This window comes from Dermacentor silvarum, unplaced genomic scaffold (assembly GCF_013339745.2).
Source record: "Dermacentor silvarum isolate Dsil-2018 unplaced genomic scaffold, BIME_Dsil_1.4 Seq1012, whole genome shotgun sequence".
In the NCBI taxonomy this organism is placed as follows: domain Eukaryota; kingdom Metazoa; phylum Arthropoda; class Arachnida; order Ixodida; family Ixodidae; genus Dermacentor; species Dermacentor silvarum.
The window spans coordinates 68887-94523 of NW_023605447.1; the positions used below are offsets into that span (position 1 = coordinate 68887).

At 45.1% G+C, this 25637-nt stretch overlaps 1 protein-coding gene across 1 annotated transcript in view; it reads left to right on the forward strand.

The window, feature by feature from the left end:
* The first annotated feature begins 2158 nt into the window (after positions 1–2158).
* LOC119434343 (E3 ubiquitin-protein ligase DTX4) overlaps positions 2159–25637 on the forward strand; it is a 62279-nt gene continuing 38800 nt past the window's right edge. Inside the window, exons 1-8 of the mRNA XM_049659452.1 lie at positions 2159–2510; positions 2599–2744; positions 18841–19028; positions 20734–20811; positions 21486–21563; positions 22248–22325; positions 22997–23074; positions 24501–24667. Of these exons, the coding sequence (XP_049515409.1) occupies positions 2282–2510; positions 2599–2744; positions 18841–19028; positions 20734–20811; positions 21486–21563; positions 22248–22325; positions 22997–23074; positions 24501–24667 (1042 nt within the window). The 5' untranslated portion in view covers positions 2159–2281. The remainder of the gene's footprint in view (positions 2511–2598; positions 2745–18840; positions 19029–20733; positions 20812–21485; positions 21564–22247; positions 22326–22996; positions 23075–24500; positions 24668–25637) is intronic.

The window sequence follows — 25637 nt, forward strand, 5'->3', positions numbered from 1 at the left end:
TCATGGGAAACCCCGATTGCTTCTCGACGGTTCCGTCGTCCCATACCTCGCAATAACGCTGCTGCCCGCCAACTACTTGCCACGCGACAACTCAAGTCAGCGAGCTTAGATACAATTGATATCTACGCTGACATGGCTCTCTGGTGAACAGGCCTATAAGGGGCCTACAGCTGCGACCTTCCATGCGGTTCCCCAGTGCATGCTGAACTCCCTGCTATCTGGGGAGCGACTGCAAGCCTCCCATACACCATACAGAAACCGGTCCGTGTTTTTAAAGTTCACTGATTCACACACAGCCTACTCTGAAATATTTCGCCCAGCCTCGGAGGATGCTACAGCTTCTGCTATTCAACGCATCGTTCGTAGGCACGAAAAATGAAACATTCCGAGAGAAATCATCTGGACGCCGGGACATACTGGTGTACCCGGGGGCAATACGGCGGCACACGCCGCTGCTGCTTCCGCAGGTGGGTCGACCAATCTTTCTCTGCCCCCACCCCTCAGGGTGAACACGTATGAGCTCCATATGGCTCCCTCGGTAACCACCATGAACTATACTATATGTGCGCACGTCCCTGCGCACTTGAAGTAGACGGCGTTTTCAGCAGGTCACCCCACCTGTCCCCTTTTCGAGCAAGTCCCCCCTTTCACGCTCTCAAGAGGTCTTCGACAACAAGGTTTTTCGCAAATTCAGCCTACACACCACACTCTATAGCAACAAGGCAACAACCCGACATTACTACAGTGACGTGCAAGATCTGCGGGCTGCGCTACCGCGCAGACCTTCATCATTTATTATGGCAATGTTCTGCGTTCGATACAGGAAGAATGACCATACAAGCTTTACATTGCACGAATTACCGTGAAGCGTTGCTCGCTGATCCTAACACGCAGCTATTATCTGCCACATATGGTAGTCAGAGGGGCCTGATAAGGGTGGTTTAGGGGGACTGATAAACCAGGCTCCTGATCGCACACAGCATCAGCACAAGTGACCGTCACTCAAACGACTGGAAACCATAACCATGTGAACGACTTTGTAGTCTGGCAACGCCCCGTTCATCCCCACATAGGACCTGCGCCTAAATGACTTTCAATCAATTGACGCAGTGAAAACGAGTTTACCAATTCAGAATTCAGCTTCCGTCACCACCGGCGCGCCGGCAGTCTTAACATATTCGCAACGACGCGTAGGCAACGTGGCTGTATGTTTTTGCACAAGAACGGACTTCGAAACGGGACATAACGGCCCACACGCACAGTATGGTTCGTGTTTCATTTATTTTTTACTTATTTCGTCACGTTTCGAAACAGCGAGTTCTGCTGACCATGTTCTGCTGGAACCTTGGTTGAAAAGCAAGAATTTTAATATTTTACCGATATACCGATACAACCTACCGTATGTAGTATTGAATTCGAGAGCATGTGAATCTCGCGTTTCCTAGCATTATATTCTTTTACGACGAATTCTGGCACTTAAGGAATCATTATAAATTATAATAGCTGAGCGAGCAATGTAACTGTTTTCTGGTTTTCCCGTCTTCATTATTACATTTCTCTACGCTTTATTTGGTACACGACTCTGATTATGCCATCTAATTCTTAGGAAACATAAATGTTAGCACAACAACTGGTGAAGTTGAATTAAGCTGAAAGGTGCACAAAGCCGCAGCATATTTGGCTGTCGTTCCAAAAAGCACCCACATGCCCTAAACGCCGCTTATGAAAGTGCATAACCAGGCAGAAGCAAAACTCGAGCCAATATGAGCCAATATTTTCGTGCTAATATGAGCATATTTAGCACGAAAATATCTAACAAAACCGAAGAATCTATCGTACGCGTATGGTGGCCATAACACAGAGCACCTATAGCCATAATACGAGAACTTGAAATAGAGTGTGTAATTTGAAATTGCCGCGATTCGCATGGTTCTGCGGCTTCCGCCTCGCAACGAAAACAGAAGCTAAGTATCGCAAAAACGAGCGCTAAATTACCGCAAGAACAGCCAAAAATGCTACGCAAGACATTTTCAACATAAAATGACAAGTTTATTTATTGTTCATTTTTTTCTGCGTTAGGAAAATATTTTATGTCGTCTTTTTTTATTAGGATAGCCTCGCTAGTATCGATATCAGCATGTGTTGGAAAACAAGCAAACACAAGGGTAGCCGCGCGGTAAGCTGGTCGTGAAATCCATTGAAATCAGGCTGTGCCGTGTGTGCGGAGTCTGAGATTTTAAACATTAGTGGAGTTTTAATAGGCCACAAAGAACATTAGATAATGGCTAATGCTGTAACGCTATCTGTAGCGGTGTGGGAATATGTCCATTTCTCGGGAACATGGACGGCGTACCCGCCGGACGTCTGCGAAAAGCTTGAACGGGCGAGGATCAAGTCGGAAAGCAAGGATGAAACGAAAGTACCGATTGACATCTCGTGCAGCGGTGTCAAAGCTCACTTTGTTGATGTTGTGAAAATGCAGCAAGTCTTTGGCGACGAACCGGATCACTGTAAGCGCACATACTCTCCGTGGCCCTCGCTGCACGTGCTGTAGTCTGATGCCTGTCGTAAGCGTGATGGTGCATGACAAAATTACAGGTGCTGCTTCCCCGGTACGAAGGAATCTGTATCCTCTTGACAGCGCTCCGGCGAAAGGAGTCAACTGGGAATGGCGAACGAACAGCGGAGAGTGGTATCCTTACAGCGTTCATCTCTCTTGCCTCATTGAAAAAGCCAAGGAACAGGTATGTGAAATTTCGTTTCTAATGGCGTTTTTCACTGGTCGATTCGGAGCAGGATTTCTTGCTCCGCGGCAACGAATTCCAATTTAACTGGTCGATCAGGAGCGGGTTCGCGCTTTCCTCTTTGGTGCTTTCCACTGGTCGTTTCGGATCAACTCGCTCCGCGCCAGATCGCTCTCACTTGCTCCGCCAACGAGGCGCGGATTCGGGCGGAAATAGCCCGCGTCACTTCAGTCTTTAAAAGTGAAATCGGTGCGCACAACCACGACCTACTGGAACTCCAGACCTGCACAGATACCCGGCTTCTATGGGAGCCGCGTGCGCCCACTCTCGTTCAACTGGTGGCCATAGGTGGCGCTTTTATAACCTGTTCGTCTGTATTGCGGACTAAGATGTACCGAGTCAAGTACCAAGGTATAGACACGTTGTGCTGTGCGTGTGGAGAAGAAGAGGAAACGGCTGAACACCTCATACTTGTCTGTAAAGGGCTTAACCCTACAGTGCAAGGCAACGGGGCTGATTTTTTCAAAGCATTGGGGTTTAGGGACAGTGAAGGCAAAATAGACTAACCAAATAGCGGGTAGAAATAACCAAACAGAGGTTATCTGATTGGTGGATAAAATCAAGGCAGGGGTGAAATTTCACCCGCCACAAAGTACAAAATATGTTAATAGTCATGGCCAGGTGGCGTATGCCACTGCCCGGTTTAAAGGGTTCAGCCTCATCCATCCGTCTGCTACTCGGCGGCGGCTGGGCGGCGTTCGAATGTGGGCACCTGCTCATCTGTGGCGGACTGCTAGCATATGTGACAATTTCTTGCGAAGACAACAGCTAGTATGCCAAAATTGTTTAAGTGTACTCATTGTAGCGCTATGTAATAACGTGTAAAATAGTAGACGAATTCTTTCTAGGTTTGCCATTATGTGAAAATATTGTGCCGCTCCACACAAGGAAAAAAAACAACTGATCGAGTGATTGTTTACGTGTTTGTTTGGTCCGTCGAATACGCATCGCAAAGCTTTTATGTAACTGTGAAAACTGATGCTAGATTCCTTGCTTTGTTCTGACTTACATGATGGCCCACAGCAGTATAACATAATGTGATCGTTTACGTTATCCCATCTGTATAATTAACTCAAGCAAGCTTCATGCGTCCAAGGCTGAAGTTACATGCCTTCTGCAGCGTCTGCAGATTCACGCAGTCTGTGTGTGGTCTGCGTATACATATTTGTGACACAAAGATGAAAGTAACAGTGAAATCTATTTACAGCTGATAATACAAGAGACAGGCAGCGCAGGCAAGTCCCTAACGTTGTTGTCTTCCGACACCAGCTCGTGCCCTTCTTCTTCCACCTTGTTCGCAGCGTTGTAACATATGGCCCTCCGGCGTGGAAGCACCGTCCCGGTGCGTCTTATGTAGATGAAGACTGGTAGCGTTTGAGGCGGCCAACATGCACGACGTCACGGGGAGGCTGGGCAGAGCAAGCGGGAGTCGTGACCGACTCCCGCTGGTCCTTACTGGGTCCTCCGCCAGGTGACAGCTGTCGTATGTTACAGCTGTCACCTGGCGGAGGACCCAGTAAGGACCAGCGTAGCGCGACATTAGCTTTTCTGATAGGCCCACGTGGCGGCTAGGAGACCATAGAAGGACAAGGTCCCCGGGAAGGAAATTAGCGTCACGTTGGCGACCATCATATGTGTTCTTCTGCTTGTTCTGGGAATTAGAAAGGCGACGAGCAATTTGACGTGCCTGTTCGGCTGTGGCAATGACGTCTCGGGCGTATTCCGAAGTAGAATCGAGCGGGGCAGGACGGTTGTCGAAAAGGCATACGGGGTCGCGGCCGTACAATAGATAAAGGTGAGGTAACCGGCTGTGTCGTGACACGACGAATTGTACGCGAATGTGACGAAGGGAGAGCATTGTCCCAGTCACGGTGGGCATCGGAAACATACATTGATAGCATGTCGGTGATGGTGCGATTAAGGCGCTCAGTCAAGCCGTTCGTCTGCGGATGGTAGGCAGTAGTGAGCTTGTGCTTGGTGGCGGAAGAACGGAGTAGGTCGTCCACAACTCGGGAGAGGAAATACCGGCCGCGGTCTGTAAGAAGTTGATGAGAAGCGCCGTGATGAAGGATGATGTTGTGCAAAAGAAATTCAGCGACGTTGGTCGTGCAGGATGTCGGAAGAGCTTTGGTGATCGTGTACCGAGTTGCATAGTCGGTAGCGACAGCAATCCACTTGTTGCCAGAAGCGGATATAGGGAAAGGTCCAAGCAGGTCTAACCCAATGCGAAAGAACGGTTTGGATGGCACGTCGATAGGTTGAAGGCGACCAGCTGAGAGTAGAGGTGGCTTTTTCCGGCGCTGACATAACTCGCAAGAAGCGACGTAGCGGTTGACAGATCGGTATAGACCGGGCCAAAAGAATCGGCGTCGTGCACGATTGTACTTGCGAGAGACGCCAAGGTGACCAGCCGTGGGTACATCGTGTAACTGAGAGAGAATGGTGGCACGCAGATGGCGGGGAATGACAAACAGCAGCTCGGGACCACTAGGGTGCATGCTGCGCCGATACAACGTGCCGTCCTGGATGAGAAACAGTCGAAGGGAGGGGTCAGACGGCGCAGACGCGAGCTTGTCCATGACGTCACGTATATAGGGGTCACGGCGCTGCTCGGTGGCGAGGTCAGCGAATGCAGAGAGCGAGGGAGCAGGAGTGTCGGTCGCACAAATATCCGGATGGTCCACAGGATGACGTGACAGACAGTCAACATGTTGGTGTAAACGACCCGACTTGTAGGCCACGGTGTACGGGTACTCCTGAAGTGACCGAGGCGGCCTGGTAGGGTCCTTCAGGGAAGAGAGCCAGCACAGCACGTGGCGGTCTGTAGTGACTGTAAATGGCCAACCGTATAAGTATGGACGAAATTTCGCGACGGCCCAGACAAGTGCAAGGCACTCTCGCTCGGTGATAGAATTGTTGCGTTCAGCAGCCGAAAGCAAACGACTTGCGTATGCAATCACACGGTCATTCCCTCGCTGACGCTGAGACAAAATTGCGCCGATTCCATGACCACTGGCGTCAGTGCGGACTTCCGTAGGCACAGACCGGGTCGAAGTGCGTCAAAATAGGTGGAGATGTCAACAGGGAGATGAGTTTCGAGAAGGCGGTCGCTTGCTCAGGGCCCCAGGTAAATGAAGCATCAGCTTTCAGAAGTGCAGTAAGAGGTCGGGCGACTTCCGCAAAGTTGTGAACAAAGCGGCGGAAGTAAGAACACAGGCCCACAAAGCTCCGTACATCCTTGGCGCTGGTCGGTACGGGAAAATTCTGCACAGCCCGCACTTTATCTGGGTCTGGGCGCACACCAGATGAGTCAACAAGATGGCCAAGGATAGTGATTTGGCAGTGACCGAAGTGACACTTAGACGAATTAAGCTGGAGGCCAGCATTTCGAAATACAGAAAGAACTAATGAAAGGCGCTCGAGGTGTGTGGCAAACGTAGGAGCGAAAACGATGACGTCATCTAGGTAACAAAGACAGATGGACCACTTGAGTCCATGCAGAAGTGCGTCCATCATACGTTCGAACGTGGCTGGGGCATTACACAAGCCGAAAGGCATGACTTTGAACTGGTATAGGCCATCTGGTGTTACAAACGCTGTCTTCTCGCAGTCCATGTCGTCTACAGCAATCTGCCAGTAGCCGGACCGAAGGTCGATGGAAGAAAAATATTTCGCACCGTGAAGGCAGTCCAGCGCGTCATCGATGCGGGGGAGAGGATAAACATCTTTTTTTGTTATATTGTTCAAGTGCCGGTAGTCCACGCAGAAGTGCCAGGTGTTGTCCTTTTTTAACTAGGACTACAGGGGACGCCCACAAGCTTGAAGACGGCTCAATGCCCAGAGAAAGCATCTTTTCGACTTCCGTTTGAATAACTTGTCGCTCATGCAAGGACACCCGATATGGTCTCCGGCGAATCGGATGGGCGTCGCCAGTGTCAATGACGTGTTTCGCAATGGAAGTCTGCCCTAAAGGGCGACCATCGAAGTAAAAAATGTCGCTGAATGAGGCGAGAAAACGACGTAACTGGTCGGCGTGCTGAGGCGCGAGATCAGGAGAAATCATGTTAGAGACGTCGGGTAAGGTAGTTCGTGAAGAAGGGCGATGAAGCACCTTGAGACGACGTTTCAGTCGTCAAGGCCGAGTTGGTAGTCTTCGCAAGATGACAGCGCGCCTAAACCTATGTCTTGCGGTAGAACGTGGCTGTATGGTCCGAAGTTTAGAATAGGCAGGCACGTGGAATTGTTCGTAACAATGACGACAGTGTGAGGAAGTGCAATGTTATGGGTCAGGGGGACGTCCGAAATAGGAGAGACGATGTAATCGCCGTCAGGCACATGTGGCGAGGGCGAAAGAACGACGCACGTCATAGCTTGGGGGGCAAGACGAATTTGCTCGGTTGAACACAATCTGCTGGAAACTTCCTGAGGAGGGTCAGAAGAGCAGGGCAAATCAAACTGAACAAGTCCCGTGGAGCAATCAATCAACGCCGAATGCGCTGATAGAAAATCGAGACCCAAAATAACGTCGTGGGGACATTCTTCCAGAATAGTGAAAAGAACAGAGGTCTGACGGCCGGCGACAATGACACGAGCAGCGCACATTCCTATGACGGCCGGTGTTCTGCCATCAGCGACCCGCACAACACAGGACGCAGCAGGTGTGATGACTTTAGTCAGGCGTCGAAGATGGTCACTCATAACAGAGATGTGCGCGCCGGCAACAAAGCCGTCACAAGGACACCATCCACATACACCTGAAGTAAATTTATATCCATCGGCAGGGTCAGCAGAGGAATTTCAGTCCGGGTCGATGTAGCAGCGTCACCCCTCGGAGCTGCACCCGTCAGTTTTCCGACGAGCGCCGGTACACGGGCGACGGAGAACGGCGAACAGTAGCTGGGTGAGGCAGGGGCCATCGAGGATAAGCCAAACGACTCGGCCGTGTAGGTGGCGAGGTCTCAGCACGGTGGTAAGGCTCTGTGGGTTCTTGCGGCGGCGGGCGACTACCTGGTGAGCGATGGTCTGGTTGGAATGGAGATCGAAATGAGCATGTCCAGGTGTTGCGGCAGTACTGCAACAGTGATGTTCAGTGACTGCATCAGTAGCGTGTCCAGGTGTTGCTACAGTACTGCAACAGTGAGGTTCAGTGACGAGAAATATGTCCAACATGTCGGCAGTTAAAGCAAATAGGCCCGTCATCTGGTGTTCGCCATTCCATTGGGTTACGATAGGGCCGTGAGAGGTACTGGTTCCGCGGAGCCGGGACAGTAGTAGTAAAGGCATCGGATAGGTTGATGGGGCAAACGGAGGGAACACCAAGGTTCGCCAGTTCTTCGGGAACGACAGACTGGATTAGGGAAACCGTCGGTCAAAAATCGTTCGGGGCATACGTCTGGGAGTTCACCGGCGATGCGGCCTCTATCTCTCGATGAACGATGCGCACAATGCTTTCGGACGTGGTTGGCTGGGGCGAGGAATGGTCTTCGCACGATGATGTAGCGGCTGTATTCGGAAGACGGGTATAGTGATGGACAATTCGATGGCCTTTAGCTTCTTCGAAATGTCTGCATTCACTTATGATGTCGTCGATGCTGGTGCAGTTCTTGTACACGAGCAGGTTAAAGGCATCGTCAGCTATGCCCTTCAGCACATGGTTCACCTTTTCATCTTCCGGCATTCGCTCGTCCACCTTGCGGCAAAGGGCAAGAACGTCCTGAATATATGTCATGTATGACTCGGTTGACGTCTGGGCGCGAGTTCCGAGTTCCCTCTTCGCGGCTCGTTGTCGCCCAACTGTCCTCCCAAAAAGGTTGCCGAGCTGTTTCTTACATTGCTCCCAACTCGTTAGCTCCTCTTTGTGTGTCTGAAACCAGACCCTTGCCGTGCCGTTCAAGTAGTAGATCAGATTGGCTAACATAACGGTCTGGTCCCACCTGTTACTTTCACTGACATGCTCGTATAGCCAGAGCCAATCTTAGACGTCCAGGTTGTCGGTCTCCGTAAACGTGCCAGGGTCGCGGGGCTGAGCCAAGGTGACGGTTGGCATGGTGGGCACCGTTGTGGTCGCCGTTGTAGCCGCTTCATCAGTCGGCATGGTGGTAACGGCCAGGCTACGTCTGCTTCGGAGCTCCGTCTCGCATGAGATGTACCCCGCAGCTCCACCAAAATGTGACACAAGGATGGAAGTAACAGTGAAATCTATTTACAGCTGATATTCCGAGACAGGCAGCGCAGGCAAGTCCTTAACGTTGTTGTCTTCCGACACCAGCTCGTGCCCTTCTTCTTCCACCTTGTTCCCAGCGTTGTAACAATATCGTCTGCGTGATTCTTTTAAATTTCCTCGTTCATATCAATATATCAAGTTCTTTATTATTGTGTTTCATTATTACTCTATTGCACTATATTTTATTCTATGAATCTTCTGGTAATCAGATTTGTTTTTCCCCTACTGCAAAGGCAACGGGAAGAAATGTTATCGTCTGCCGGCTGTACTCGTTTTCCTTTCTTGCACCGCTCTTCCTACTCTATTTCGGGATCGAAATGAGAAGCAATCATTCGCAAATTTTGTTTTCTTTTTTATTTTTGTGAATTTATGCATTTACAAACAATGTAAACACTTTGTGGCTGCCGAAATAGCGGCACGAGCGCTGGAACAGATTGCAGAAGCAGACGACAGCGAACAGGTTATAGCTAGCGCCACTCTGCTCGTACGTTCCATCCCTAGCGGCAAAATGGGTGAACTAGACCAGGGGTGCTGGAGCAGGGAGATCTGTGCAGGTCTGGAGTTCAGTAGGTCGTGCGCACAACATCCGGTGTGTTCCAATTCTGGCCAGCATCAGAGACTGTCTATGTAGACATCTAAGGAGACAGCCGAGACAGCTTCGAGGCCACATAATGGAACTCGTTTTAACCGTCTGGATGACTTATGGAAGACAAGAAACTCAACGTATGGAAGACAAGAAGACACAACGAGAAAAAAACATTGAGAAAAACACAAATTAGTTCTGTATTTTAAGTCCTTGCACCTGCAAACCTATGAAAAACACGATGTGACTTACATTAAGGGCTAGGAAAGCGTGTCCACCTTTTCTTGTGCGCTGATGACCTTCCTGTCGGCTTTCCAAGCATCGTGCTCAGCCGCCATCTTGTTTGGACAGGAAAGTAGCCTGCATCATTTCTGACTTCGATGCTGTCTTCGCGAAGCTGTCTACTTTGACGCCTTCGTGAGAATTGGAATATGACTTAAGATGGCCGCTGTCTACTTTGCCGTCTTGGGCGAGTATTAGAACACAGCCATTGTGTATTGTGCTGCTACGCAAAAAGCTGCGTTCGCTGCTGCTGTAGAGCTCAGGTTTAGCGATGAGAGCAGTTCGAACAGTAGCTCTTCCAGCTCGGACGGCAGCGATTATGAGGTTACGCAGGCGCTGTACGAAGTCTTCTCTGAACAGCCACGCAAATGTCCAAGGATTGTCGGATTCGTTACGTTGTGCGGCTATACTGAGATGAAGAGGTAAGCATTGCCCAACTTTAATACTGGAGATATCTCGTTATTCCGTCTGGTAAATATTTACTTGTTTGCAGTTCCGCATGAACTTGAGAGTTTCGAGAGCTGTAGCGGACAACCTGATCAGGAGGTTCGAGAACTCTGATTTCTGTCCTTGCAGTGATCATGGCAGGTACCCTTCTAAAACCGCTGAAGAGCACGTTCTGGTCTTCCTTTGGTGAGTCATTGAGTTGTTTAAAGTCTTGTGTGCCTGTTTACTTAACCTTACGTCCAGCTTTCAAGTAGTGAAATTTAGTGCAATTTTGTGGTGTTCGTTCCGTCACGGCCGCTTGATCAAAATGCACAAGGTGTGCGATTAGATCGAGCGCTTGTGTTTTTGCATTCCAAAGTCATTCAAAGCCTTAAATGTTTATTTCCATAAAACATCAATTGACTCCTTTACGCAGAAATTGTTTCTGTCTCTTTTTATTGCATTTGAAGATTGCCGACACTGCATAAATGTCCAGCATGAGATCCCCTGGTTCACATGCAACACACCTGAACCGCATTCGTAAATGCCGAAGAAAATGATTGACGCAAGGGCCACTTTTATACACACTGTAGCTTTGAATGACAAGACAGGCACCAGTCTATCTTGCGCATTTCGGTTGTAGATGTTGAAGGATAAAATTTTAACATTTGTGCACACACCTGTATCATAGGGATAGCATCATAGGCATAGGGATAAAAGCAGCATGTAATAGACAGGCTTCCACCCTTATTTCCGTCTGAAAAGCTGTAAGGAGTGAGCATTACATTGCATACCTGGCTAATATTCCTACTATTTCTACTTTTTTGGCACAAAGCTTGGAAGCTCCATTATTGTATATAGCGCCTGAACAGATTAAAGGGCATACCATTATTTGAACGGTTAGCATTTTATTGCAGGTATTCCTTGTATTCCTTCTAACTTGCTGCTTATACTGATTGTTCATAAAATATGTATACTTTTTCAGATTCGCAGCAAATGAGGCGTGCTTGAGGGATGTAGCCAGTCGATTCGGCATTGGGGATACAACAGCATTTAGGATTGTTGAGTGCATGCTTGAGTATTTGGTGAACATCGCACGTTTCCAGGAGACCTCGGTCAGCTGTCAGAAGACTTTGAGCAGGTAAGAATTTTATTGATGTTTTACTGTTATTGATGCCATGCACTCTATTTAGCAACAATATTGTGCGACATGATGCTTTCTGTTTAGGAATTTTGGCATGATTTGGACTTATATCGTCACATGTGAACCCAGCCCGATTAAACTCGATCCCCATTTTGGCCAAAAAGCTACTCATTCAGTTCAGTTAAGCTGTGTAAATTTTAAATTTCTGTCAGAGGTGTTGCTTAATTTCTCTTAATATTGCAGGTGTATTGCAATACCATTGGATGTATTGATGGCTCATACATAAGTGTCCGGTGCTCTGCTAAAAAGGTGCGCTCTACATATATCAACAGGCACAGCTACCCATCTTTGACTTTTCAAGCTGTGTGCGACTACAAGTTTCTGGACGTCACATGTTGGCAGTCCTAGCAAAATCCATGACTCCAGGATTTTCAGGAAGTCTGGGCTGGCAGAGCGGTTGCCTGGCATTTGTTGCTTTGGGAAGTTTCATGTTCTTGGAGATGCTGCTTATCCACTTTGGGATTACATCATCACACCATTTTGGGACTATGGCCATCTGCATTCAAGACAACATGCCTTTAAACATTTTTGGCAGCAAGAGTGGAAATTGAGAATGCCTTTGGTGACCTCAAGGGTAGGTTCTGCCAGCTGCTGCACCTAGACTTCTTTTGTGTAGAAGAAATGAATAAGTTTATCATTGCTTGTTGTGTTTTGCACAACCTGTGCATTAGTTCTGGGGATGTAGATATGCCACCATATAGTGATGATGCAAGCTCAGCATGGAACTGGCAAGCACCACCAGATGATGACACCCAGAACTGCGGCCCCCTGACATCGAGTGAAGCCGCACTCCGTCGACAAGGGGAGGTAAAGCGGGATCGCTTGATTCAAGCAATGCACATTTGAGCAGGAAATGCAAACTGGTAGCTTGTGTGTGATTTTAGGGATAATGCAAATATATGTAAATATTCTAATGCAATGAAATTGTAACTAATTAAGTAATGTATGGAAAATAAGTACGAAAACTGGCGTGTGTACACATGCTCGTGCTCTGTGACATGCTGCTTGCGCCAGACATCTGAACGAGCTAGCTTCCATAGGCATGAGAAAAGTAGTTGCGTGATCATGGTCTAATGGTTAGAGCTTGGGGCTGTTGGGCTGGGTTGATGCCACGAGACTTGAATTTTTCTTTTTTTGAGGAGGCCCCCAAACAGTGCTAGAGAGGAACCTACCTACCTAAAAAAAGTGCCCAAGATGTGCCAAAGACTGTTTGAGTTACCAGGAACAGTTATAGAATGCAAAACTTTATTGTAGCAGTTGTAGAGACCCAACCATGGCCGAGCAAGTGGTGCGACTACAGCTTCTTTTAACCGATCAGTCGCATGATCGACAGGTCAATGAGACAAGTTGAAAGGCACACCACAAATGCTTTGCATCAGCCTTTGAAAGGGTAATTACCATAAGTTGTACATTTACAAGGTAAATATTTTGAGATCCAACAAACTTGCTAATGGGGCCCCACCAATTGTTATTAAAAACGAATTAATGGCAGCTGCTATTTATGAAGCGTAATTACATAAAACAAAAGTACCTAAAAAAGTAAAACAAAAAGTTACATTAACAAATATTTTACACACAAGATAATAATTGTGTAACAATTTTCTTTTACGTTGTCAGTACAATGCTCAGAAGAGAAAAAAGTGGGGTTGGTGTACATGCATGTGCAATGTTATGCATTTTCAAAATGCAGTGATGGAACTGTTGCTCCAAAAGAAAAATGCTGCTCCAAATTAATTATTGTTGGTAACTTATCTGAAATGGTGCTGGGAAATTCGATCTCATACTGATTATGAACTGCTACTGTGGCAACTGTGATATGTGACTGATTACTTTTAGATTGTGATGCTCAGCTTTACTGGCTTTGATCTCGTTTCTGCCACAAGAATTGGCATTTTAAATATATAGCTCATTTAGCTGTATTTTTGAACTTGACTGCCACAGTATTTTTGTGAAATGTAAAAGTGACTGAGATAAATTCGATGTCATATCGATTATTAACTGCTGCTTTGGCAATGGTTATATGTGATTGTCGTTACCTTTATAATGTGTTGCTCAGCTTTACCGGTTTGATGTCATTTGTGCCACAAGTACTGGTATATTTATTATATAGCTCATTTTACTGCGCGTTTCAGACCCATCCATCTTCTTGATTGTTTGTTTCTTGCAATTTGCATTGATTATTGTATGTGCATTATGTTTCATAATAAATATTAATATGTATAAGACGCTTCAGTGGTGCTTTTTACTCCAGGAGCCGTATGGTATATCTTGCCATCTGCTCCAAATACACCAATAGATGCTCGTAACGAGCATTTTTTTCTGCTCCGGAAAGTAAAATGTTGCTTCCATCACTGAAAGTGTGATTGCTTTGTTTTTTTAAGGAATGTGTACAACGTTGTTAGTAGAGTTAAGTTGAAAACTTTTCTTAAACAGTGTAATTTCATTCTCGCTGCTTTCTGCTTTGCCCTGCGTTCTTCAATCCCTTATACCTTCTCCAATAATGCAGTCATTTGTAGGATCCGCGCTGTACTTCGCCGATTTTTTATGCCATCATCTCTGGGCTGCTGCTCCTGCTCAAGGGAACCAGCAGCAGTCTCTGTGGCACTACTAGCCGAACTTGTAGTTCTAGATGTGCCAAGGCAGAAAGACTGATGCTGGTGACTGTTGGTATGTCTTTCTTGACACCACGCGGCTCGCGTCCCTCACCACTTCTGGTTCCAGGCTGTCCTCGAGCCACATTATGTTATCAAGCTCATCTTCATAGGGGACCTCAGTTGGCGAATTGCCCGATATATTATTTTCGACGGCTGCTACCTTTTTCCTCTTTAGCACTGTTTTATATCTCGTGCAGCACTGCTCTCTGCTCTTGGTCGCACCAATTCTTTGTCTCAGCTCTGCTGCAATTTTTTCAAACATTGCTTTTTTGTTTTTGAATTTTTAGAGGGCCTACTTGAGGGAAGTAAGTTCCATGCAAATCGAGCAGCAGCTTTGTCTCCCCACTTGTCCATTCGCACCCTGGAGTTGGAATGTTCAACAGCAAAATAAATTTTTTGACATTTATCACCATTTCGCTTGTTGTACCGAGCACTAATCTTGTATATGAAAAGTGCATAATTGCTTCAGCAATGAAGTTTAAGCTGTACTTAAGGGGGGACGTGGCAATAAAAACTTTTTATTTATGGGAATAAATTGATGAAATTTGGCATGGGGCAGGTGTGATTTGTTATGCTGATATAACTGAAATCAGGTTCGTGCTATCATAGTTTTCAAGTTGCAACACTTGACAGCCTCCAATGGTCATCCCAAAATTCATTAATTACACATGAGTTCAAGATTTTCACATCACCATGTTCGCAAAGGTTCATTCTGTGCAATAAAGCTATTGGTTTATTCTTCAAATGCCGAAATGAGCACCAAATTGTATTTTGAACTTTCCGATGCATATTGTCAAACTAATGACCTTTGCAAAAAAATGATAAGGTGCAGATAAAATGAACAACTTTGTTGCACTCAATAATGTTTCAAAATCAAAGGGCAAAAGACAATAATTTTGTCTTCATTTGTTAAGAAATGGCACTGGGATGACTGAAAGCAACTGCACAAAAAATGAAAGCTGAGAAAACTGAGCTCCAAGCCTGATTTTTTGGCAATTTTTGATGACAGCACTCTAGGAAAGTGCTGTATTCTTGATTGCTATCGTGTATTTTGTTATAATATTTCACCACAAGGTAAATAAAGTTCTGAGGGTCCGGAAAAAAATCAATCAGATAATTGAAAATTTTGACCACTGCAATTTACACGTCCCCCCTTAAGGAAAACAGCAGCACAGGCAGTTTGTGTATGCTTGTACGCATGTACAAGCATCCATGTAACTATAACACAAAATAAATGCAGTAATAATCTATTAGATGAACATGCAAAAAGTTTGGGATCTAGTTTAAAGAATGTCATTCTAAGGAGCAAACTGAATCACTCAATACCAATTTCCACTTTCAACTGCACAGCTTATTAGGAAATTTTCTATATGTTTGTTTTAAACCAGTTCAGCTTGGTACCGTTCTTTGCTGCCATTTATTTGCACTAAGCATTTCACTTTTAGAGAATGTTGAGTAGCGATACCTCGGACTGGTTTTTTAGGGAGAAAAATTGTGCTTTCGAGAAACAAAAGGTTAGCCTTTCGTTAATAGGGCAGCCTATTCAGAGCAGCAGACTGCTTATTCTGAGCAGGGAACGAGTTTTGTTGTATACACACTGGCTTTAGAGCTGTGTACAATGAATGAGGATGGTGGGTATCCTCCAGCACTTCAGCGATGAAACAAACATTTAGACATTGTTTACATCACAATTTTTGCGACTTTATAAAGTGTTTTTTAGAAGCTGAGGAGCTTGTTTCAGTGTAAATTTGGAAATGTCACATAAAAACAAGCGCTCTCTTCAGGGAGGCAACCATAACCTCTGCCCCCCTCTCCGCTTCCATTAGAACCAATGGTTAATGTATTGTAAGCATAGTTGCCACACGCAGCAGCCTTATCTGGCCAGCCCCACTTGCAGATGCCCCAATGGATGCAGCTGAACCTGTGTTTGATAGTTCAAAAGCACTAATGTAAATAAACCATTAAGGTAGGCTTGACAGTCCACAGAAGTTCTTCAGGCATTATCTTTACATGTTGCTTATTGAGACATGGCCACCTATATTTTGTCCATCATTCTTTTAATTGAGCATTCGTTCTTTACAAAACGAATAATGCAAGTGCTAGGACAACGGAAAACACAAGCTTTTCTAGTGTCTTGACAAAGGCCTCTGCCCCTAATGTATTAGGCAACAGACATTTTGAATACATTGTTCATATAAGAGTTAATGCACTGACAAACATGCTTATTACGGTATACACAGTGATATCTCGACCAAACAAATTATTTGTACAATACACAGTTCCTTTCGAATATGGTCACAAACTGATGCATCATAGTGACACATCTTTCCAATACAAAAAATACAAGCACATATTGCACTAAAGACTAAACATTTCTTACAAATTTCAAAGTATACAAAGAAAGCCAACATAACTATGGCATAGGTTATTGTCATTCACATTCACGCAGTTAATAATGTGCTTCAAATTTTGGCATTAAATAGCATGGATTGTCAACACTGAAGCCTTTTCTGTGATTATTCCACCAAAAAGCACGGCCAAAGTTTGTTGCTCCCATATGTCATCGTTAACATGACGAGGCTTGCTTAGGTTTGTGTTGCTTGACAAAGATTGCTTATCAAGCACCATGTTATCTGGATGTGACAGTCACTAAAACATTTATCAGCATGGTGTGAGAAGTGGCTGGTGTCATCCGAGTCTATTATATAGTATGCTAAGCTACTGATGATTTTTATATCTTTTATATGAATGTTAAAAAGTATTGGCTCCAAGTGCTTCTTTGGGAGATACCTGCTCCTAAATTCACTCTTGAGTGTGTCCTGGAATTCTGATACATTGTTTCCTGTGCTTCAAGTAGTACTTGAGAAGGTCAAGGGGCAAACATTAAAATCGTAATGTTCTAGTTTAGTGAACATAGTTAAGCCTGTGAAAAGCCACGGGAAATAAACACAACTAAGGTTAGTATTTTCCCTCAAAGCCATAGAAAAATAACAAGGCTTGTAGAGCTATAGTGAACAAGATGGGCAGGCGCCTTTTCTGTCTCTTATGTCTGTAACAAGAAGGGAACCACGCGGGCACGCCGATTGTGGTGAGGGTTTTATAGAGAAAGGAGAGCAGTATGATGCGCGGAGTTTCCATGAAAGTAAAGCTAAAGATAAGGGAGCTCGTCCACTAATAAGTGACTTTCAGCATCGCGGGTCGGATCATGTGTCCGTGTGCCTGGTCAGTGGTGCTCGTGGAGTTTTTTACGGCTGTGGCTGTGGTATGTGCAGTCGGCGTGCCGGTACAGACCATATACGCCGCAGAAAGCGATTCTATACAGACTATATTGTTGAGCGCAGAGCAACTTGCCATATACTGATACCCATTTTGGTCTTTATTGGTAGAAGAGTCGATGTCACAATCTGCAGCACCTTTAAATACAGAATGCAGAAAACAAGAATAAAAACTTGCGGGCAGAATTAAAAACAAAGAGGGCTGTTTTGTAAGCATAAGCCACTTGCGATCGCACAAAGCGTGCAATGCTTTTTACAGAGGGGGTGAACTCGACCTAATCACCGAGCATTGGGAAATACACGACAGTGTGCGTGTGTAGGTATATATAACTAGGGATTTTATGTCGGCTTAAACGTGACCCCTATAACCTATTTTTTGTGTTTACAGACAGATTTTCCGAAAGGCTTCCTCTAAATCACCCGAAGCGACCCAAGTTAAAATAGCTTATAAATGTATTTAACTCTCCAGCATGAGTTTTTCTGCATAATTAAAATGTTTGATAATTGAATTGTGTTAAGTACAACAAGAAAACTGCATACTTGCGCTCGACACTTGAAGCACGTTTGTTATATCTAAACACGTGCTTAAGTATACTATGCGACAAAATATTTCCTTGGCTGACTTGACTATCTAAAATGCCACGTAGAATTTGATGTTATGAACCATGTCAAGTAAGTGCCACTTACCGTTGGACTCATTTCCACCTTCCCTGAGGAGATCCAGCAACAGCCGGCGCACAGAAGGCATAACTTCCACATTGTTCATGCTCTTTGGGGTGCGACACCGAAATGACGGGCTCCCCGACTGCCATAGTCAAAACACGCGTGGCAGATGGCCACTTTGTTTGCCGTGGAAACCTACAGGGCGGAAGTCTTGCGTAGTTTCCGGAACCAGTTTGTACAATGTGAACGCGACTTCCTGCATGATCTCCCGCGGAGCGTTTTTGCTTTCAACTGGCAGATTCGGATTTGTGAAATCCGAGTGCTCGAGATTGACCAGTGAAAAACGACAAAAAATTGCTGCATGCAGCAGTGTGTAAAACCGATCGATTTAATGATGTCCTGTGTTCAGAAATGATAGCAGTTTGTGATGGTCAAAATGTCGTCAGCGTATTAACATTGGTGTCCCGTTACAGCTGTGCAGTAAAAGATCAGCATTCTCAGAATTGGTGAATGTAGAGAAAAAAGATAGCAACCTCCGTGTTTCAGATGGCATAATGAAGTGGTGATAACTTATTTTTGTATGAATTGTTTAGGCTGCTTCCTTATCAATTGCTCATTAGTATTTTTTCCTTGTTTTTTTGATGTATAGAGAGCATTTATTATAATTGTTAGTGCCTATATTTAAACCATGGAGTTTCACATACATGCTGTCATTATTGTGTCTAGGGGCTGCCCAAGATTAACTTGCAAGACAACTATCCTGAATGCATATACATTGTGGAATTCACAACCATGCATCAAAGGAACAATTTGACAAGTCTCTGCCATGTCATTCGAAGAGTTGAAGGAGAAAACTACCCACTGGCACCTGACTACATCACTTGTCCAAGAATAAACCTGAATCTCCCCGAAAGGTTATGCACAATATACATTCTTTTGAGCTTGTAAACAACTGTCAAGGTAACCAATAAGATGCTGTTGCTACATTACTTACCTTTCTTTGCACTCCTTATCAATGGTTCACCTTCAGAGCTGCCATTCAAATCCAGATTCTCACAGTAAAAAAATAAACTGCTTGTGTATAGAGTGCCATGAAAAGGGTTATTTTACCCTTTTTTATCAATCAGGGCATCGACTGCTCGTTACATGCTGTGTGGAGAAATAACGAGCCTCAGCCCCAGCTACCCGTTTCGAGCCACACCTTGCTTGTGCAACTTGCTTCTTCCTTGTAATGTCGCTCCCAGTTTCCTAGAAGGGATCACCCGTGGATGGATAGTTCTCAATTGGATAGCACCCGCACTGCTCCCCCCTGTTTAATGAGATTGCTGGTGAGGTGTGGTATTATAGCAGAGTAAAAGTGATAACACACCTTAATGGCGGGATGGTTGCTTCCTCGTACATGTGACCAGATGCAAGAAGGTGAAATGAGCAACGCCTGTGCCAGGCATAGGTCTTCCAGATGCCTGCAGGCCCTCAAGCTGCCCAGCTTCTTGATGCCTTGGCACAGCCGTTGATCACTGTGCAACCCGTTCAAGCAGGCTCATCCGTGAAGAACGCAGTACTTGCGTGGTTTGTCTCGAGGTGCAGCAGAGCTTCAATTGCGAAGGGCGTGCAGTTTGTTCTGTCTTCAGTACGAACTTTGTCATGGCAATGTTGTTGAGGCGTGAGAATTTCAGTGCTCAATGTATCTAAGGGGATTTATCGTATGCCACATGACAGGAACGCAGCAGTTTTGAGGTCCCCAAGGAGTGAGAGTGACTTGTCTGGTTTTTAAGTACTTGCGGGAAATCTTGTATGCCATTCTGACATTTTCTTGTATTACATTTTGTGTTAAGAAAGCAACAAATGAATGCTATCGCCTTGTCACACAGCAGGAAACCAAACCCTACGGAACTGATGTCTCCTGTAAGCGATAGTGACTCTTCCGCTGCTACAGTGATTGCACAAATGTAATTATCAAATTAATTTGCCTATTCGTGTTATGCAGAGCACATAGGCTTGCTCTGTGAAATTTCATTGAAAAGCATTTGTATGAGGGGAGGATCTAAGCTAGCCTGTAGGAGGAGGTCCTTATCAAAGCGTGCAGAAAATGGGGGGGGGGGGGTTCTTTGGCTGAACGCTCACTACTATCAGCTGGCATGTCTCGCAGGGCCGCCGCTTTGGATCCACCAGTGGTTCGTGTGATTATCTGCCTAAAAGGAGACCTGTTCACAAACTCTTGAGTATTTAGCAGGGCATTTAAGATGCGCATTTGTCTTGTGGCTGCAACTTTATGCTGACGTTCTTGCACATAAATGTGTAAAGCACTAATGCATCTTTTCAAGCAATGAAATAACCAGAAATTACACTTTTGCAGTTTTTCTTTTTTTTTCAACATGCATCTCACAGTTGCCACTTTGAGAACTCCTTGCGTGAGAATTTCAGTGCTCAGTGTATCTAAGGGGATTTATCGTATGCCACATGACAGGAACGCAGCACTGTTGAGGTCCCCACGGAGTCAGAGTGACTTGTTTGGTTTTTAAGTACTTGGGGAAAGACTTGTATGCCATTCTGATATTTTCTTGTATTACATTTTGTGTTAAGAAAGCAACAAATGAATGCTATCGCCTTGTCACACAGCAGGAAACCAAACCCTATGGAACTGATGTTTCCTGAAAGCGATAGTGACTCTTCTGATGTTACAGTGATTGCAGAAATGTAAGTATCACAGTAAATTGCCTATTTGTGTTATGCAGAGGACGTAGGCTTGCTCTGTGAAATTTCATTGAAAAGCATTTGTATGAGGGGAGGATCCAAGGTAGCCTGTAGGAGGAGGTCCTTATCAACGTGTACAGAAGAGGGGGGGGGTTTCATGGGCGGAACACTCACCGCTATCAGGGGTGGCATGTCATGAAGGCCCCTCCCCCCCGCTTTGGATCCACCAGTGGTTAGTGTGATTATCTGCCTAAAAGGAGACCTGGTCACAAGCTCTTGAGTATTTAGCAGGGCATTTAAGCTGCGCATTTGTCGTGTGGCTGCAACTTTATTCTGACGTTCTTGCACATAAATGTGTAGTGCACTAATGCGTCTTTTCAAGCAATGGAATAACAAGAAATGACACTTTTGCAGTTTTTCTTTTTTTTTCAACGTGCATCTCACAGTTGCCACTTTGGGAAGTCATTGTGTGAGAATTTCAGTGCTCAGTGTATCTAAGGAGATCCATCGTATGTCACATGACAGGAACGCAGCAGTGTTGAGGTCCCCGCGGAGTGAGAGTGACTTGTTTGGTTTTTAAGTACTTGGCGAAAGACTTGTATGCCATTCTGATATTTTCTTGTATTACATTTTGTGTTAAGAAAGCAACAAATGAATGCTATCGCCTTGTCACACAGCAGGAAACCAAACCCTACGGAACTGATGTCTCCTGAAAGCGATAGTGACTCTTCTGATGTTACAGTGATTGCAGAAATGTAAGTATCACAGTAAATTGCCGATTTGTGTTATGCAGAGGACATAGGCTTGCTCTGTGAAATTTCATTGAAAAGCATTTGTATGAGGGGAGGATCCAAGGTAGCCTGTAGGAGGAGGTCCTTATCAACGTGTACAGAAGATGGGGGGGGTTTCATGGGCGGAACACTCACCGCTATCAGGGGTGGCATGTCATGAAGGCCCCTCCCCCCCCCCCCCCCCCGCTTTGGATCCACCAGTGGTTAGTGTGATTATCTGCCTAAAAGGAGACCTGGTCACTAGCTCTTGAGTATTTAGCAGGGCATTTAAGCTGCGCATTTGTCGTGTGGCTGCAACTTTATTCTGACGTTCTTGCACATAAATGTGTAGTGCTCTAATGCGTCTTTTCAAGCAATGGAATAACAAGAAATGACACTTTTGCAGTTTTTCTTTTTTTTTCAACGTGCATCTCACAGTTGCCACTTTGGGAAGTCATTGTGTGAGAATTTCAGTGCTCAGTGTATCTAAGGAGATCCATCGTATGTCACATGACAGGAACGCAGCAGTGTTGAGGTCCCCGTGGAGTGAGAGTGACTGGTTTGGTTTTTAAGTACTTGGGGAAAGTCTTGTATGCCATTCTGACATTTTCTTGTATTACATTTTGTGGTAAGAAAGCAGCAAATGAATGCTATCGCCTTGTCACACAGCAGGAAACCAAACCCTACGGAACTGATGTCTCCTGCAAGCGAAAGTGACTCTTCCGATGTTACAGTGATTGCACAAATGTAAGTATCAAATTAATTTGCCTATTTGTGTTATGCAGAGAACATAGGCTCGCTCTGTGAAATTCCATTGAAAAACATTAATGTCAGGGGAGGATCCAGGGTATCCTGTAGGAGGAGGGTCTTATCGAAGCGTACAGAAAACGGGGGGGGGGTATGTTCTTGGGCTGAATGCTCATTACTATTAGCTGGCATGTCTCGCAGGGCCCCCCCACTTTGGAACCAGCATTGGTTAGTATGATTATCTGCCTAAAAGGAGCCCTGGTCCCAAACTCTTGAGTATTTCGCAGGGCATTTAAGATGTGCATTTGTCTTGTTGCTGCAACTTTATTCTGACGTTCTTGCACATAAATGTGTAATGCACTAATGCGTCTTTTCAAGCCATGAAATAACCGGAAATTACACTTTTGCAGTTTTTCTTTTTTTTTCAACATGCATCTCACAGTTGCCACTTTGAGAAATCCTTGCCTGAGAATTTCAGTGCTCAGTGTATCTAAGGGGATTTATCATATGCCACATCACAGGAACGCAGCAGTGTTGAGGTCCCCGCGGAGTGAGTGACTTGTTTGGTTTTTAAGTACTTGGGGAAAGTGTTGTATGCCATTCTGACATTTTCTTGTATTACATTTTGTGGTAAGAAAGCAACAAATTAATGCTATCACCTTGTCACACAGCAGGAAACCAAACCCTACGGAACTGATGTCTCCTGTAAGCGATAGTGACTCTTCCGATGTTACAGTGATTGCACAAATGTATGTATAAAATTAATTTGCCGATTTGTGTTATGCAGAGCACATAGTATGATTTATCTCTGTGAAATTTCATTGAAAAGCATTAGTATCAGGGGAGGATCCAAGGTAGCCTGTAGAAGGAGGTCCTTATCGAAGCGTACAGAAAATGGGGGGGGAGGGGTTCTTGGGCTGAACGCTCACTACTATCAGCTGGCATGTCTCCCAGGGCCCCCGCTTTGGATCAACCAGTGGTTAGTATGATTATCTGCCTAAAAGGAGACCTGGTCACTAACCCTTGAGTATTTTACAGGGCATTTAAGATACGTATTTGTCTTGTAGCTGCAACTTTATTCTGACGTTCTTGCACATAAATGTGTAATGCACTAATGCATCTTTTCAAGCAATGGAATAACAAGAAATGACACTTTTGCAGTTTTTCATTTTTGTTAATATGCATGTTCTGTTATGCGGTGCTTTGCGCACACTAAATATTGCCCAAACTGGGCTGCATTGTTTTTCTATCGTGTTTAATCCGAATATGCAACACACCGGAATGCTGATATCACAGTTGTAAAATAGCTCCAACTTGCTTCTGTTTTTGACGCCACTGTCATGGCCATAGAAACAAAAGCGCTTTTAGGAAAATGCATTAATTTGAACCTATACAGTCAAATTCCACTATAACAAAATTGGCGGGACACAAAAATTTTCGCTACAAAAATAAGTGGCTATTTGTGCCCGCTTTGCTCTTCGCTGCCGACGGTGTCGATAAATGCAACCATATTTTCATTTAAATTTGAGATAATTGTCCGGACTTCAAAGTGCTGACGAAAATAAGGGCAATATGGCTAGCGGTGTTTTCATCGCAAGCGCCGTCAGACGCTGCTCCGACAACCAGAAAGCTCGGCTTGGTGTCTTCCTGAAACGCCAGTGGGGGTGGCTGTCAATGGAGTCGTTGGGCTGCTTACGAAAATTTTATGGCCAGATGCAAGAGAACAAGAATAGATTTGACATCACTGGTCCTCCTTTCCTCGTCGGCAAAGGAGGGCCAGCTTCATCACTATCAAACAATGGCAGCCTCCACGTTTGGCTGGTAAATTGACTACACCCTTGTACAGTGTACTGGCTCAGGCAGGGCAGCCGATGCAGTAATTGGCGGTAGTTTATAGTGGAGCCAACCCATTATTTCAACTTCGTTGACATTTTTTTTGTGCCAATATGTACAAGGTTTTCGGATTTCTGTTTCCTGCACAGTAAATAAGTTTTAAAACTCGGCACTATTCCTCAAAAACATTTTGTTGAAGTGGCACGGCACATGCAAAAGTTCGCTGCGGCGAGAATTTTTTATGCAGTACCTTTTATGGACCTCTCATGGGGATAGAAAAGACTTCAGTGTAGCAGGGTTTGACTGTATCTCACTGGTCATATTTACGCCTTTGTATTTCAGTTTTCCAAAAAGACGCAAGGGACGAAGAAGCATCCACACTGCTTCTTTTGTTGGAATTCCATCTACAATAGAAGGTGCATCAGACACCAAGAGCCTGAAGACGGAGGGCTCTAATTCTCTTCATGACATAAAGCTACCCAACAATTCATGGCCCGATTCTGTGCAAGGTGCGCAATGTTAGGATTCTCATTTGATGTGGACATCAATACCTGAAAAAGCTGCATTTCTAGCATACCAGGGACAAATGTTTCATAGCTGAGCCTGCCATTGAGGTGTCTAAACTGAGGTGCTTCATATTATTGCCTCAATTACCTGATGAGGTTATTCAGTGTAAAAAAGAAAAAAGTATGCAAGCATTCCGGTGCCTACATTGAACTACATTTTCAAGGGCATTTCTACTGCTTCCCTGACTTGGATGTGAGGGTACACTATATAACCATAGTGGCTCATTGACTGGCATTCTGCTGCTGACCACAAATTCATGAGATTGCGTCACGGCTGCTGATGAATGCAGAAATACTTTTGTACGCCAGCAGGTCAAAATTAATCTGAACGTCTACTAAAGCAGCCATCATAGCCCTCTGACGGTGCACTTTCGAGATGTAAATCTACTGCAAAAGGATGGATAGTTGGGCGAGTTGGTACGGTAACATATTCTTGGTATAAGCGCGAAGAAGACACGGACGGTGGCGGAAGACAGGACGAGCGCTATCTCACAACTTAATCTTTATTGGAAATAAACATTTAGTTGGATCACTTATATTGGATCACTTTATTGGATCACTTATTTATGTTTGTTATTTCCAATAAAGATTTAGTTGTGACATAGTGCTCGTCCTTTCTTCTTCCGCCACCGTCCGTGTCTTCTTCGTGCTTATACCAAGAATATGAGACGTAAATCCCCAAAATTATTGCTACATCCACATATCAATGGTAATTAGAGCATGTGGGCACTCTCAAGTGAGAATGGAACGATGGGCTCCTCAGTCTAGCCATATGTGGCACCACTGGTAAAAACCACAAATGTGGGACCCAATCATTGACCATTTGCTACCACTGGACGTATTATATCTGTTTCATATCACTTGCTCTGATTACGCCCTAACCGGGAATATGCTCGCGTTTAGCATTGGCTGC